Here is a 15,232-nt window from a genome sequence, read left to right as displayed (position 1 = left end):
ATGCCTTTTACACTGCCTGGCTGAACATATAGCAAAAGCAGCACACTGACAATGACTGTTTCGTGGATTTACATTCTAGCTTTGTCCACATTAGTGGTCTATTTTAATTTGGCTTGATTTACTGAGTCTCCTACTGTTATCCTGGAAATTGTGCATCTCTGCTGCGGCTGCATTGGTAGAAGCAGGGGATAAAAATGGCATACACATTTTAAAGCCATGTTGTTCACTCAGTCTTAGCACAGCTCAAAGATGATATGATGGAGAATATGTAGACACCTGTTTCCAGTGGTACTCCCATCAGTTAAACGGTAGACAAAGAACAATGCCAGGTCATAGTTTTAACGTAGCATCAAAATAGTAAGTGAAACTGTTTAAAGAAAATCTTCCTTTTCTCTCACTCTGTGACTCTGCCAGCAAGTCTGGTAAGTGCTCAGGTTTCTGCTGAAAAATTAAACTTTCAGAATATGACTTTTTTCTAAAGTTGTAAAGCAGAAAAAAATCGGTATAATGAGCAGCAGTAAAAATAGGAATCCCTTTCTCTAGGTGCTGGTTGAAAATAGAGCCACTGCTGAATGCATTTGAATATCTTGCAGGACAAAGGAGTACAATGGGATAAGGGAGCTAGAGAGAGTGTCATCTGAAACAAAAGCACCCTTCTTCTTTCTGAAAAATTGAATTCTGTATGTTCTGCGTGAGATTGCTGATTTCTGTAGACTACTTTGAGAATCTTCAGAAAGACAGAACTGTGGATGAGTGAGAAGTCATGTTTTCTTAGAGCAAGGAAAACTGATTAAAAACCTATTATAGAAAGAATAAATATGTTAGCCAAACACAGACTGACTGCAAGCTGAGCAGGAGGGGCAGGGCCCACCAGTGCAGGCCGCTGGGCAAGTGGGGAGTTCTGGAACTGCAGAATATCTAAGTGGTGTCCACACAGCTGAACCAGAGACATCTTCTTTCATGGTGGGCTTTAGCTCAGGGGGTTCTATATAACTCTGAATCAGCTTTATAGTTGGTGGCTGTTTTGGTAGAGAAGGCCCTATATTATATGCTCTTCTCATAATCTGGTTATAAGGAGAGAGAGCACTCTACTATTCCACCCTTTCCACAAAGCCATCTCCCCTATGAATAATTAACCTGTATACCTATATGACTGCTCATAGCTTTCCCAAGCAGCAGCTGTAGTCAATACATCATTGCATGATTTTTCACTGCTGACCAAGTGTTCTGATCTTTGGAAATGAAGATGACTCAGAGGGTATTGATTTCGTTGGGCTTGCTATTTACCAAAACAGTGAGCAACAGTTGAAGTACTGAAGTGCTTGCAGCAGATTCTGAAAGATAACACAGCATCCTTTTATATCCTTCTTCAGATTTACATGAGTGTTTTTAAAAGAAACAAGGACCAGAACTTATATTTTATTTTTATTGAGTGGTCGAAATGTTGCAGTATTACATAGTTTACATCCCTAGTTTTACCAGGGAGGCATCCTACTAACTACTGACTTTTTTTGTTTTTTCAAGTAATATGAAAGGGGGACTACTTAATTCATGGATTTTGCTCTGCAATGTGTTTCACAAACACATTTTGTCCTATTTCAACAGCCAATACTCTATGGTAGAAGATGATGAGGACTTGCCCCATCATGATGAGAGAACGTGGAACGTGGGAAATATCAATAGAAGTCAAGCTGAAAATCTGCTGCGGGGAAAGCGAGATGGAACATTCCTTGTTCGAGAGAGCAGCAAACAAGGCTGCTATGCCTGCTCTGTTGTGTACGTACCCTAATTTGTGAATGATGTAACCAACATTTGAGGCACCTACCTTGAGCCGGGGCAGATAGACACTTGCATATGCATGGATTCCATTGGATCTTTGGGCTTAGAAGCAGACCAACAAGTCCTGAGGCCATCCTTATTGCTGCTCCATTTCCTACACAGCTCAAACCTGTGCCACTCCCACAGATGAGCCTCATGGAGAAGAAGGGAAACTAGAGCATGGATGCACTCCTTTATGTGCAGCTGCTAAGTCCTGTCTATCTCCTGCCTCCCTAAGCTAACACAACATCTGGGAATTTGGGTTAAACCTAGGTGTTTACCATTATCCCACCACAGAAGACAGGAATTCTATGTAGTGACTAGCACTTTAAGATTTATTGCCAATACCGTATTTTCTAGCTTAACTTTACTGTACTGACAAAGTAAAAACTGTGGGTTTTTTTTTTCTCCTCTTTAGGGTGGATGGAGAAGTAAAGCACTGTGTGATAAACAAAACACCTACTGGGTATGGATTTGCAGAGCCATATAACTTGTACAACTCGCTCAAAGAACTGGTGCTACATTATCAACACACATCACTCGTGCAGCACAATGACTCTCTCAATGTCACACTAGCCTACCCAGTATATGCACAGCAGAGGCGATGAAGATCTTAATACTCTGGGTTGTTTGTTTTATTTCTAAAGAAAAGATTTGACAACATTGAGGCCTTTGGAGAGAGAAGGCTCCTTTCAGCCTTACTCAAGAATTTGAGCTGCAGTATCAAAGCTATCTGTCTTCAGATGGGACTAGAGCTTTCCTTCACAACTGCAGTTGGAGAGATCACAGTAATTAAGCTGTGAACGTATGTTTCTAGTCTGAAGTGCTTTTTTTTAATTAAGAAAAGAAAAAAAAAAGAGAGAGAAATCCTAACCTGATCTCCCTGCAGGGACATAGAGGCCTTTAACCATGGTGCTTGTTTACGACCACTTCTGAAGCTTTACCAGCTAGAACGTTGGATTCTTCAGACACAAGGTGTAAGAGGTCTTTGTCATTCGGTTATTGGAATTTCTTGGTCATGACCTGGCTTGGATTTGGTGTTGCTGCACTCAGTGGATCCAGACATGCAGCATTGTGGATTTTTTTGGTTTCTGGTGAATGATATGTAGCAGAATGGCACTTTCATTTCTAAGGGACACTTTAAAAGGGCTTCAGTTACAGCATGTTGTTCAGAGGAATTGTAATAGCGAAGTGCCAGGAAGTGTTTTGTTTAGACATTTAAAAATCCTGTTTTAAGAATATATTTAAGACTGAAGAAAACAGGACTTTCAATGACTTACAGTATATAATAATGTACATAGTATTGGATGACTAACTGTCATTGATGGAAACTGTCAATACCAAACTGCTTCTCTTTTCTCTTTTCTGTTTGCTGAAAGCTGAATTCTTAGACTGTGCTATGCAATACTCAATTTTCTTTAGGCTGTAGTCTTCTCAAGCATATCTACAGGTTAAACTTGCTTTCCTTTCTTGTTTCCTTGTCGTCTTTTTTCTTTCTTTCTTTTGCCTGAGAATATTTTTTCCTGATGATTATTTTTTGTTATTCATTTTGTTGTTTGTTTTTAAAAAAAAATGTACAGGAAGCCAACAAGAGTTGGCTTCAGAATTAAAACTATGAAATATTTTACAGTTTTCTTTGTATAGAATATTGAGCTACTAGCTCAAAGTTTTAAAAGTTCATAATTTTTTTTTACTAAATATTTTGTTGGGCAGTGCCTGATAAGCTTCAAAGCTGCTTTATTCAATAAAAAATATATGAACATTACAAAATATCACTGAGTCCAACAATATTGTTTCAGAGATATCTTTAGAATACGGTACTGTGCTATGTTTACTTCTTGAAGCATTTTGAACTTCTATCATGATTGTCTTTGTATTTGGAAGATGAAAAATTGTGTATCCTTCTCTGATAGTGACTACAGAAAAAACAGAGGAAAATTTTTTACTGGGGTAGATAGTTTGGATTTCAGAATGAATCCACTCTTCAGAGTAAATAAATGACTTCTTGACCTACTGTGGCAGAATTTTTGTCAGCATGTCAAGGTATTTTCATTTCATATGAAGGAAGTTTCTCTAAACTGTTGCCTAGGATTGGTTTTTTTGTATTAGTATTGTGAAAAAAAGCTCCCACCTTTACTCAGAACAATTGGATACAACACAGAGCTAATTAAGACTGGAAAACGTCTGTTTTGAAAATGATTAGGCTTTCATATTTAACATTTTGGATTTATTTTCATAAGTTTGTAGACTGAGGCAGTATCAAAGTGAACAATTCTATCATTTCAAGCACCAGAGACTTATTATGGTTTGGTTAAAGGAAACAAATACATGAATCCCACTAAAGCAAACTTATTAGGAATTCTGGGACAATTCACTGAGTGGTTTGCAATGGTTGTTTACTGTCCTGACCACTGAGGAAATTCACACATTGCAAATTGATAAAGTAATGAAGTTCAGAGAAATCTTGGAAAACTTTTGACTAAATGAAGATATGAATTTATTCTTCCCCCGAGATGCAAAGGGAAGACCCATTACTATTAAAGGGAGTTGCACACACAATCAGAAGAGTAAGACCCATGGAGTTTTCTCATAATAGCTCTGTTTTAGAGATACATGTGTTTTAATTCAAAGTATGCAGTGCTTATTAAGCTATTGGAAATAATAAGAAGAAATTTGCCACTCTCCAGTAGTTTTTATATTATCTTTTATTTTTTACATTATTCCTTCATTTCTGAGGCTGTAAGGCTTTTGATTTTGATTTTGTGCTCTTTTTTTTGGTGGGTTGTCTTTGCTTTCCTATAGGTGTATTTTCTTACTAGAATGTATATCAGGAAACAAGATTCAACCAACATTAATGTTTTGGGATAGTCACCACTTAAATTATTTTGAATATTTTTTTCTGAATAGAAGTTCCTCTTTTCAGGCCTGTAGGACCATGTAAATTTGGTTTACTAATAACTTTTTTTACTATGAAAAGCGCCAACAATTACTCTAGCATGACAGTCATACTACTGGGCTTGAAGTTACAAATTAGTTCAATATACAACAATTTAACACTTGTAGCAATTTAACCCTTTGGACATATATTGAATTTTGAATGTTAAATATTTTAAGAGTAAAACTGTGGGTTTTTTTTTTCTCTATAAGCAAAATATATGTAATCTGAATTGATGTTTCACTTAGTATTTCTCAAGAAATTTTATAGTAGTTAAGGCATTTGGATCTAATTTTCCTCATATTAAGAAAACTTCTGCTATGTCAGTGGGCCATATCCTTAGCATGCCCAGCCCAGTATGGGATATCATTTGTTCCTGTCGTGCTGTACTACTACTCTTCATCTGTGGTTGCAGCAGAGAAAAAAATAGTGTGTGCACAAATTTGGCACTTGCTTTTCTTGTACAAGCAACAATGAGAAATAAGCACTATGTTGTGAGGATGAGTGCTTAGGGCTTCTTAAGGGGAAGTTCTGCCTACACAGGGTCTGTGCAATTTGCAAGGATCATTTACGCCCTCAAAGTGGGCATGAGTGGGTTTTCTTTGGTACCTAGGTACTGTGTGGCCTCTGCATTTCCCTCCCTCCTTAATGCACAGAGCTGCGTCCTGCCAAAGGCCCTATTTACTGCAGAGTTGTTTGTCCTTTGTATACCATATTGTTCACTCCAGTTTTGATTTGATCCCAGACTAATATATACAGAAAAAAAGCACGTGGATATAACTAAAGAAACATGGTGCTTTTCTATATTTCTATTGACATGTAGTTTTTGCATCTAATATGATTCAAGGGTGGGAATTGTTTTAGTATGCTTTTTTGGTTTGGGGAATTTTTTGTTTTATTTTAAATCCCTCAGTTATGCTGCACTGCAGCAGCACTTTCACAAGGCCTTTGAAAGGTATGAGACGTAACACGGAGAACCAACACCCACAAGCAAAATTAGGAGTTTCTGATTTCCTTAAGTTGAAATTTGAATTTGAAGTTTGGGGATGTGTATCTGTGCATATGCGCGCACACTTGCTGTGTTTATGTATTAATAAATCCCAGTATAGGTGCATTTTCACCAAACAGTCATTTTGCTGAATTCAGTAAGTAATATCATTAACTTTGTTTAAAGACACACACACATACACACTAGACCTTTGTGGGTGCAGCATGTTTCCAAATACAGTTAGAAAAATGAGTTTCTGTGGTGGTGTTTTTTGTTGTTTTTCTGTTGTTTGGTTTTTGCTTTTTTTTTTAAAAAGCTTGTCTGTATGGTTCACTTAGATAAGAAATCTTGTCAAGCAGTCTGTAAAACCAAATCTTCAAATTTTCTATTTGGTGTCAACTGTTCTGTAGTAAAGAAATGGCTTTGTCTTGTAATTGGCAATGAAATAATAATGCTTGGAAAAACATTCAGATGCTTCTAATGGGGAAAACTGCCAATTTTCACACAGTGCTTTTGCTATGCATGCTATTAAGTTGGGAAAATGAATCCTGATATTATTTTTTTCAGGGTCACTTTAGAAATGGGCTGCTCAAAGCACAATGCCTCCCATGGGACAAGGTTCCAAAATGAAACATTTTATGTAGAACACGTTGTCTTTACTGCAGTAGAAGACTAAACTGGACTGTGGGCGTTGGTAACATTACATTGCACTTGTCCTAATGAGACTGCATTAGCTGCCCAAGATACTGCTATTTTTTTTTATTCTTGTTTTTAAAAATAAAGCTCTGTTCTGTTAAATGTCTTTAAAACATTAAGATTATTTTGGCTTAAAATGGTCTTTGAGGAGGTGGAGGGTAAAGTGGGTGCAAATTGCCTTTAAAAGGCAACAATGAAAACATGCTTCCTTGAAATTTTGTTCAAGCTATAGAGTTGATGGAGCTGTGTCTTGTTTTTAAGTTGCTTTAAAAATTGTAATAAGTCTTCAAACAGAATAAAGGTTGTTTTGAAACTGCATTTCAGTTGTTGAGGCTTCAGTAAGGACTGAGATGTCTCTTTACCAGAATCCTTGGCTGACACTTCCTGTCTATATGTGGCCTACTTTGAAAATGAGACCCAAATGCTCATATTATTAGAGGGAACTAGGGAGCAAATTATTTCAGCTGACTCACAGCCATCCTATGTATTGAACTGAGTGGAGTAGTTGAGTAGCTCCAAAATAGTCTCGTGCCAAAATGACAGTTCTGCTCATCTCATACTCTTGCAAAAGCAGTACAATATTAATGATCTGTAATCTGCCTTTTACAGTGCAGATGAAGTTCTGGTTCTTCTGAAATCAGTGTGAGTTTTGTCATTGATTTCCATGAAGCCAGCCTGTCAGCCTTTGTAGCTAGAGGTAATTTACCAGCTTCATGACTACATCTGATATTGTGAAAACCAACGTGAGAATGAAGAAGAGGGAGGAAGTAAAGGGGGGATTGAGCAAGACTGATTCTGAGCATTGTTTTCTTCCCTTCATTATTGATATGCGGTATCTGAATTCTTCGAGCCCGTCCATATCTTGCCCCAGGAGAGGTCCTCTGGGGAAGTCAGCCAGCCAGCCTCACTAGAAGCAGAAAGAGATTCCTATTCCCGTTCTGTCCAAGGTTTCCATTCTAAAATCTGCCCACGTTTTGCTCACTGTAGTCACATAATACCTCCTAACTGAGGTACTCAGGTAGCACAGGCTTGAAATAATTATTAATAATCACAACATTGTCAGATTAAAGGCTATTATCATATTGTTAGTCCACTTAATAGAAAGTGGGGTTACATCTCCGATGAACATATCTGTTGCAGTTTTTCTCAGTAAGCTGATTCTTTTAAATAGACACCAAGTTTACCTCATTCCTGCTCCCTGAACAGATGTTAAGCAACACAAACTCCTGTAGCCATATAGAGCTCAACATCTAAAAATAAGGTTAGCTAGGTCATGAATCATGCATCGTCCATCATCAGCTACTGAGAGAAATTATGATTGGTTGATCATAATTGTGGTGGTGCATTCATACCCCCCCCTTCTTCCCTGGGCCACTTGTTGATCTGGGCCGCTTGTTGATCTCAGAAATTTCCATGAAACCTCGGCCTTGGTGTATTGAGTCTGGCAGTTGAGCACTCCTTAACTGTATCAGAAACTCTGCATAGCTGAGGCTGGGAACATCCTCCTACTGCCTGGCCCGGGTGTCCAGCAGAACAACACTGAAACCTTGAGAATTTTTTAGTAATTACCACCTGGGACTGTGGCCAGGATGGAAATTTACAGATGACTAAAGCCAACCATCTTGCGAACCTATAAACGGTGGTCCTAAGTGAGGCCCTTTGAGCTCTCCTGGACCGCAGCGGCTGCACCCAGCATCTCCCTCTGAGTGGGACGCCTCTCAGAGCTTGCGATCTTTCAGGCCTGTGATATTCGGAGGACCGCTGGGTCCTGGGTGAGTCCCTTTCGAAGCTCAACCCTTCGCCCGTTGAGAGGGAATGCCTAGACATTCGACGTGAATATTTCTTCACTGAAATCGAGGGGAATTTTTAACAGGTATACCTTCTGTATATTTTTATATATATATATGTTTCTCTGTGTGTGTGAACTAATAGTAAGCATAATCTGTAATTAAGTTGTGATTGTAGTAGACTTACTAACCTACTTTGCAAATATTGAATAGTTAATGATGAGGCGTTACTAAAGTTTGTTAATGATTAGTTGATAATTAAGTGTTGCTAAATTGTGAATGAAACCTAGACTGTCCCTGAAATATAAACCCTTAGATGATTTTCCTTTATATGTTTCACCCATGTAATAAGTAATAGAGTGAACCTTGCCATCGAATTCTATTAGGTCGCACCTTTATAAATCTCTATTAAAATCACTTTCTGCTAATTTCTTTGACGGTGATTCGTTAAGCGGCCTCTAAACCACTCACTCGCGACAAATTGGCGTAGTCGGCAGGATGGCAAGTAGTATCACTGATTACTTACAAAAACATGGAATAAATCCAAGTCTTAAATTCTCAGAAGAATGGGCTCGTAATAATTGGCATGATTGGGAAGCTGTGGAAAAACAACTAAAAGTAGCTAGGGGATATATAAAAGATGGAGAAGGAATTATTTGCAAAATGTTAGGCACCTGTTTGGAAGCTGCTTATCAGTACAGAAAGAATAACAATAGAAGGGAGCAGGACCTGAAAGAAGAAATAGAAGGCAGAAAGGAAGCTGAATTAATACTGTCCTTGAAAATTGAGCAGCTGCAAAAACAGTTACAGGAAGAAAAGGAGAAATCACAAAAGTTGGAAGAAAAGATTGAGATGATGCTTATGCAGGCTCCCAATCCCCCTGACATTGTACAGATTAGGAAATTAATTGTATCCCCTGAGGAATGGGATGGTGATATTTGCGGTGATCCTGATGACTATGATGAGGGAAATGATGACCCCTTGTTCCCCTCAAGATTCCTCTCAATATGAGGCTAGACCCATCATTAAAGCAAAATATATTTTAATTCCAGTTGGTCCTCGACAACAATTGGTAAAATTTTTAATAGATACAGGAGCACAAATTTCAATATTAACACAGCAAGATGCCGAGAAGCTGGGTATACGACCTGGATGGCAAAGAGTTAAAATCACTGGAGTGAACGGAGCAAGTGTTATGTGCCAAGCTGCAAAAGTTAATTTATGGCTCCCGGGTGAGAAGCGTGTATCATCTACTTGCTTTGCAATTAAAGATCACAATGAAAATATTTTAGGTTTCGATGTTTTGAACGGTCGAACCTGGCATCTGCCGGACGGCAGCGTGTGGTCCTTCGGTTCAAATGTCGACCCTAACCCTGATAAAAATCGGGAAATGATAGTGCGCGTACTCCGTGCAGCTCCTGCACTCCCCGATTCAAAAATCACTAACGTCCCACAGTATCCTATTTCTGATGCGACACGAGCTGGAATCTCTGAAGTAATAACAGATTTGGAAAAATGGCACATTATTTCCAAAATCCACTCCCCGTATAATTCACCGGTTTGGCCAGTGCAAAAACCAGACGGGAGGTGGCGATTAACAATTGATTATCGGCACTTAAATGCCAACACAGCTCCGCTAACGGCTGCCATACCTAATATTGCAACTTTAACAGCCACATTACAAGCAGCCGCACACCTATGGATGGCAGCATTAGATGTAAAGGATATGTTCTTTATGGTCCCCTTGCAGGAAAAAGATAAAGAGAAATTTGCTTTTACTTGGGATGGCATACAATACACCTTTAACAGACTCCCACAGGGGTATAAACATTCACCCACAATCGCTCATGCCGCGCTTGCTGAGCTTTTACAAACAGTCTCACTTCCCCAGAATGTGAAACTGTACCAATATATAGATGATATTCTATTTGGAGGAGATTCCTCTGAAGAGGTAGGGGAAGCAGCAACAGCAGTGTGGCAAGAGCTACATAAAGCAGAAATTGAAATCCCCTTTGAGAAATGTCAGGGACCAAGTAAAGAGGTAAAATTTTTGGGTACTTGGTGGATTGCAGGTAGTGCAACAATTCCACCGGACACCCTAAGTAAAATAGAACAATTGCAGATGCCCCAATCTAAGAAAGAATTACAACAGCTTATGGGTACTTTAGGATATTGGAGAAAACACGTACCTGGATTTTCTATCATTGCTCGCCCACTATATTCACTTTTATGAAAAGGAAAATCATGGGAATGGAATTCAGAACATGAAGAGGCAGTCAAAACTCTAATTCAGGAAATTAAAAGCATATCAATCATTGGGACCACTACACCCCCACGACCCTATTATAGCAGAATGGGGTTTTGCTGAACACGGTACTTACTGTAACCTGTTCCAAACTGGCCCAGATGGACCAAAAAGACCTTTGATGTTCAGTTTGACTGCATTTAAAGAGACAGAACAGAGATATTCCGAGTGGGAAAAGGGACTATTGTCTTTAGTCCGAGCAGTGAAACAAGCTGAGAAAATACACCAGGAACAACCTGTACAAACCAGAGGTCCATTTAATTTATTAGAAGCAGTTCTAAAGGGGACTGCTCCCCCAGAAGGACTTGCACAAAAGCCTACAATTAGGAAATGGTATGCTTATTTGACAGGAATTGCAGAGGAAATGAGATTAACTGAAGGACACACTAAACTCTCTAAATTACAGATGCCTATAAATGCAGACCCATTAGCATTACAACAACCTTTTAAACCCTCACCTATTTTAAATGCACCTCCCTTTACCGAGGGAACACCACCAGAAGATATTTGGCTTACTGATGCCTCAGCAAGGAGAATAGACGGCAAATGGCAATACAAGGCTGCTGCATTAAACATCAACACTGGCAAACAAATCATAGAAGAAGGTGAAGGTAGTGCACAAGTAGGAGAATTAAGGGCAGTTGTTCTAGCAGCACAAAATGGAGCAAAAGTTATCTATGTCGACTCCTACGCCGTGTGGGCAGGTGCCACACAGTGGCTTTGTCAGTGGGAAGTCCTGAACTGGGAAGTAAATAGATCTCCAGTTTGGAGATCTCAGGATTGGCAACTATTACTTAAAATAGCCAGAAACACTCCATTCAAGATGGGATGGGTGAAAGCTCATGCCAAAAATAATGAACCAGCCACAAATTGGAATCAAAAGGTAGATGAATTGGCAAAAATTAGAAAAATAAAAGTAGGAAATTCCTTAAATTCTGAGTGGTATCGACTGGGAGAATGGCCACATCAAAAATTAGGTCATACAGGTAAAGAAGCACTTTATTTTGCTGCACAAAGTAAGGGTTGGCCCCTAGACAGGAAAACCTGTGAAATTATTCTTACAGAATGTCCTCAATGTAGATTAAAATTACAAACGAATCACCCTGCTAAAGCACCCCCCTTACATATCAGTCAGGGAAAGACTCTGTGGTCTACATGGCAAATTGATTACATTGGGCCACTAAAATCTTCTGCAGGATATCGATATATCCTCACAGGGGTAGAAGTAGTCTCCGGCTTGCTTATGGCAACTACATGCCGAAAAGCTGATGGGAAAAACACAGTACGAGGACTATCTTCTTGGTTCTCTAATCTACCTACTCCTGATGCTATCCAAAGTGATAATGGCTCACATTTCACAAATAGGGAAGTGCAAGAATGGGCAAAACAGAAAGAAATTCAATGGGTATTCCACACCCCCTACTACCCCCAATCAAATGGGATGATAGAAAGAACTAATGGCTTATTAAAACAGAGCCTTAAGCCACACGAAGTCCGGTGGGATACACAACTTTCCGAAGTACTCCATCAATTAAACAATCGATACGGACCCACTGGAAGCCCTGTGAGCCGAGCATTCTTTGTAAAAGCTAAATCTAATACTCCCCCTACTGATGAAAGAAAATGTCCGCTAACATTACAGCCAGGACAACCTGTTATGGTAAATTTACCACAAATTGGAACTGTGCCTATGACTTTAACTAAACCCTGTGGCCCACTTGCTTGGGAAACTACTGATAGCAGTGGTGCAAAACATAGAATCAGTACTAGATGGATTTTTCCTTCTTTCTAAAAGGGGTAACCCGTTCGGCCTTCCCCACCGAAACGTCTTCTTTCTTTTTTTTTAAACAGGAGAAGATGAACCTATACCGATGGCAACAACAAAAGCAGCAGCATCTCCCCAACCCAATTTTATTTTTCCTTTTAGTCAAGATAAGTATAATCCTTTTAGTTCAGACACAAGATCCCTGGGACCATGCACTACTAAATTACACTGGAAGTATGGGAACCCTACCAACAGACAAGACAAACCTGAACCTTGCTATTTTAGTTATACATGGGAATGAGGCATATTCAAAAGATGAATGGAGATGGGAGACACTACACCAGAAAGAAATTAAGATATCTCACAATAATAATAACATTCATCAAATTTTATCACTTCAAGCCGCACCAGGGGAAGAAATAAAAATAGGGTGCCATGCAATCAATGGATCTACCCACAAAAAAAACGCACTGAAATTAAAATAGACTACACTGATTTTTCTAAACGTAAAGACAATGAGAAGTCTTGCTATAAGACACCAGAACCAGATTGTTGGTACAATTTCACTTTCACACAACCTGTACTCATATTTTGCTTCTGGAGTAATTGTGGTGTAGAACTATTGTTTGATTTTATGATTAGCAAGCACAAAATTTGGAATTTGTGTACGACAGGGTGGCCGTGGGTTGATGCATACATACTTTTTAATGTACCTACATCTGATCTAAATTTATCTGCAATAGCACTACACAATAACATCACCTTTCATAGGCAGGAATGGATTATTAAAGACGAAAATAAAAACCAACAAATTCCATCCTTAAAGGCAACCAAAGGAGACACCATTTCGATAGGATGCCGAATTGAAAATCATACTAAATGTATGACAACAACCTTACACATTGTTGTAAGCAACATTGAAGGAAAAGACAACATATATACCTGTCCTTTTAAACATGAATGCTGGTATACTTTTACTATATCCCATTCAGTACTCGTAAGGTGTCTTTGGACAAACCCTAACTCTCATTCCAGCTTAGGTTTTCAATTCAGGATTGATACCGCACAACCATATTCACCAACTCAGCCGCCTATCAAACTGTCTCCTCACATTTATAACATTGGTCCCTAAATAATCAAGAACATAGGACAACAGCAAGTGCTATTTAATCCATCGTGGTCTCTAAAACGAGTGGAGCTATCAATGCAAGTTGATATCTCTACAATTAAACCCGCTTGCTCACCATTCCTGAATACATCTTTTACAGGATGGTTAGCGTGGCTACATGGACGAACCCTCACCTCTCCAAAATGATTGAGGAGAGATGTAACTGGCATCCTGGGAACAGGACTAGGAATATTGAACAGCATGGATGCTGAAGTTTTAGCAAACAAAATAAATTTGGCAACAAGTGATTTACTTAAATTAGAACACCCATTACGATCTTCTTTGACAGCATTAGGAACGAGCCAGTGGCTTTTGGCTAATATATTGCCTACATGGGAAAGAATTAATGAAAAGGACCACCAACTAATCACAAATGCATTTGGCACAATTCAAAATAACATTTCTCTAGCTCTTAGCTGCATCCAGGCTCAATTATGGATACCATCTACCGTGGGAGCAATTATAAGGGAAGGTGATGAGGGCACCTTGCCCACTGAAATCCGAAAGGTAGTTTGGGATAATGCAACTAAATTTGAAAAAGAATTTCAATCTTGGTGGCGTCTAGTCAATTTTACTTACAACTCCACTGACAGCAAAGTCACAGCCTTTGTTTTGACAATACGCAATGCTTCGGTATATATCATATACCCAATCATTGTGCTAGGATTAAATCACAATGGAACGGTACTCTACCCGTTAGAACATAGAGTATGGGCCCAAAAAAATGGGAATAAATGGCAAACTATTGATGTTGATGCATGTGTTGTGCGAGAACAACAGGGGTTTATTTGTAAAAGCAATACCATCAAAGCTCAAGACATTTGTCTTGACACTGAACAAAATGTTTGTAATTTTGAAATACATCCTGATGAAACCCCTGAAACTGTACTTATATATGTTGGAAATGGATGTGTTTGCATGAGAACTCTTTGTGATTTTATATTTACAGATAACGTAATTGTGGAAACATCTAACCACTCAAATATCTGTATTTGTAATTTTACTAAGATTATGGGATGCGACTTCAACTATTCAGCTCCTGTTACAACCCATCAGTTGCTACAATCAAGCTATGCATCTTGTCAAGATCTACTACCTACCCCCATTGGAATGAATCTTACATTAGTACGAAAACTGTTACAACATGATGACCTAAGTCAATTGCTAAACCAGATTTGAAACAATAGGCAAAGAACTCTGATTACAGTCCATCATGATGCAGAGAAGATACATCATGTCCTAGAAAAGGTGAAGAAGGATGAAGAACATCACTGGTGGGATATTTTATTTGGATGGTCACCAACAGCAACAGGAACTTTGAATTGGGTTTTACATCCCATAACAATTTTATTAATTTCTATTCTGCTATGCTTATTGTTGAACATTATTCTATGTGTTAAAGTGTGGAAAATAACTAAACAAATGGCACTAATACCAAAACCTCCTCGCATATATAACCTTGCTTAATTGTACTTAATAAAACCTTAATAGTTAAGTATATTAATAATTAAGTATACCAACCAAAAATTTCCCTCAAATTACAATTGGAATATGACATTGTTCTGTTTATAGGCACAGAGGCAAGAGGCGACCACACCGCCACTCTGTGATCAAGATGGATAGACTTTAGTCACGGGGTGGATTGTGGTGGTGCATTCATACCCCCCCCTTCTTCCCTGGGCCACTTGTTGATCTGGGCCGCTTGTTGATCTCAGAAATTTCCATGAAACCTCGGCCTTGGTGTATTGAGTCTGGCAGTTGAGCACTCCT

General features: G+C 38.8%; 1 protein-coding gene across 3 annotated transcripts in view; it reads left to right on the top strand.

Moving 5' to 3' along the window:
* Positions 1 to 6,755, top strand: part of LOC142074900 (phosphatidylinositol 3-kinase regulatory subunit alpha-like) — a 115,892-nt gene extending 109,137 nt beyond the window's left edge. For all 3 annotated transcript variants that reach the window (XM_075135865.1, XM_075135866.1, XM_075135867.1), the window contains 2 exons: positions 1,606 to 1,776; positions 2,237 to 6,755. In XM_075135865.1, the coding sequence (XP_074991966.1) occupies positions 1,606 to 1,776; positions 2,237 to 2,426 (361 nt within the window). In that variant the 3' untranslated portion in view covers positions 2,427 to 6,755. The remainder of the gene's footprint in view (positions 1 to 1,605; positions 1,777 to 2,236) is intronic.
* Positions 6,756 to 15,232: the final 8,477 nt, after the last annotated feature.

Source organism: Calonectris borealis, chromosome W, assembly GCF_964195595.1.
Source record: "Calonectris borealis chromosome W, bCalBor7.hap1.2, whole genome shotgun sequence".
NCBI lineage: Eukaryota > Metazoa > Chordata > Aves > Procellariiformes > Procellariidae > Calonectris > Calonectris borealis.
Note: the sequence above shows the minus strand (reverse complement) of the source record. Positions and strands in the feature narration are given on the sequence as shown.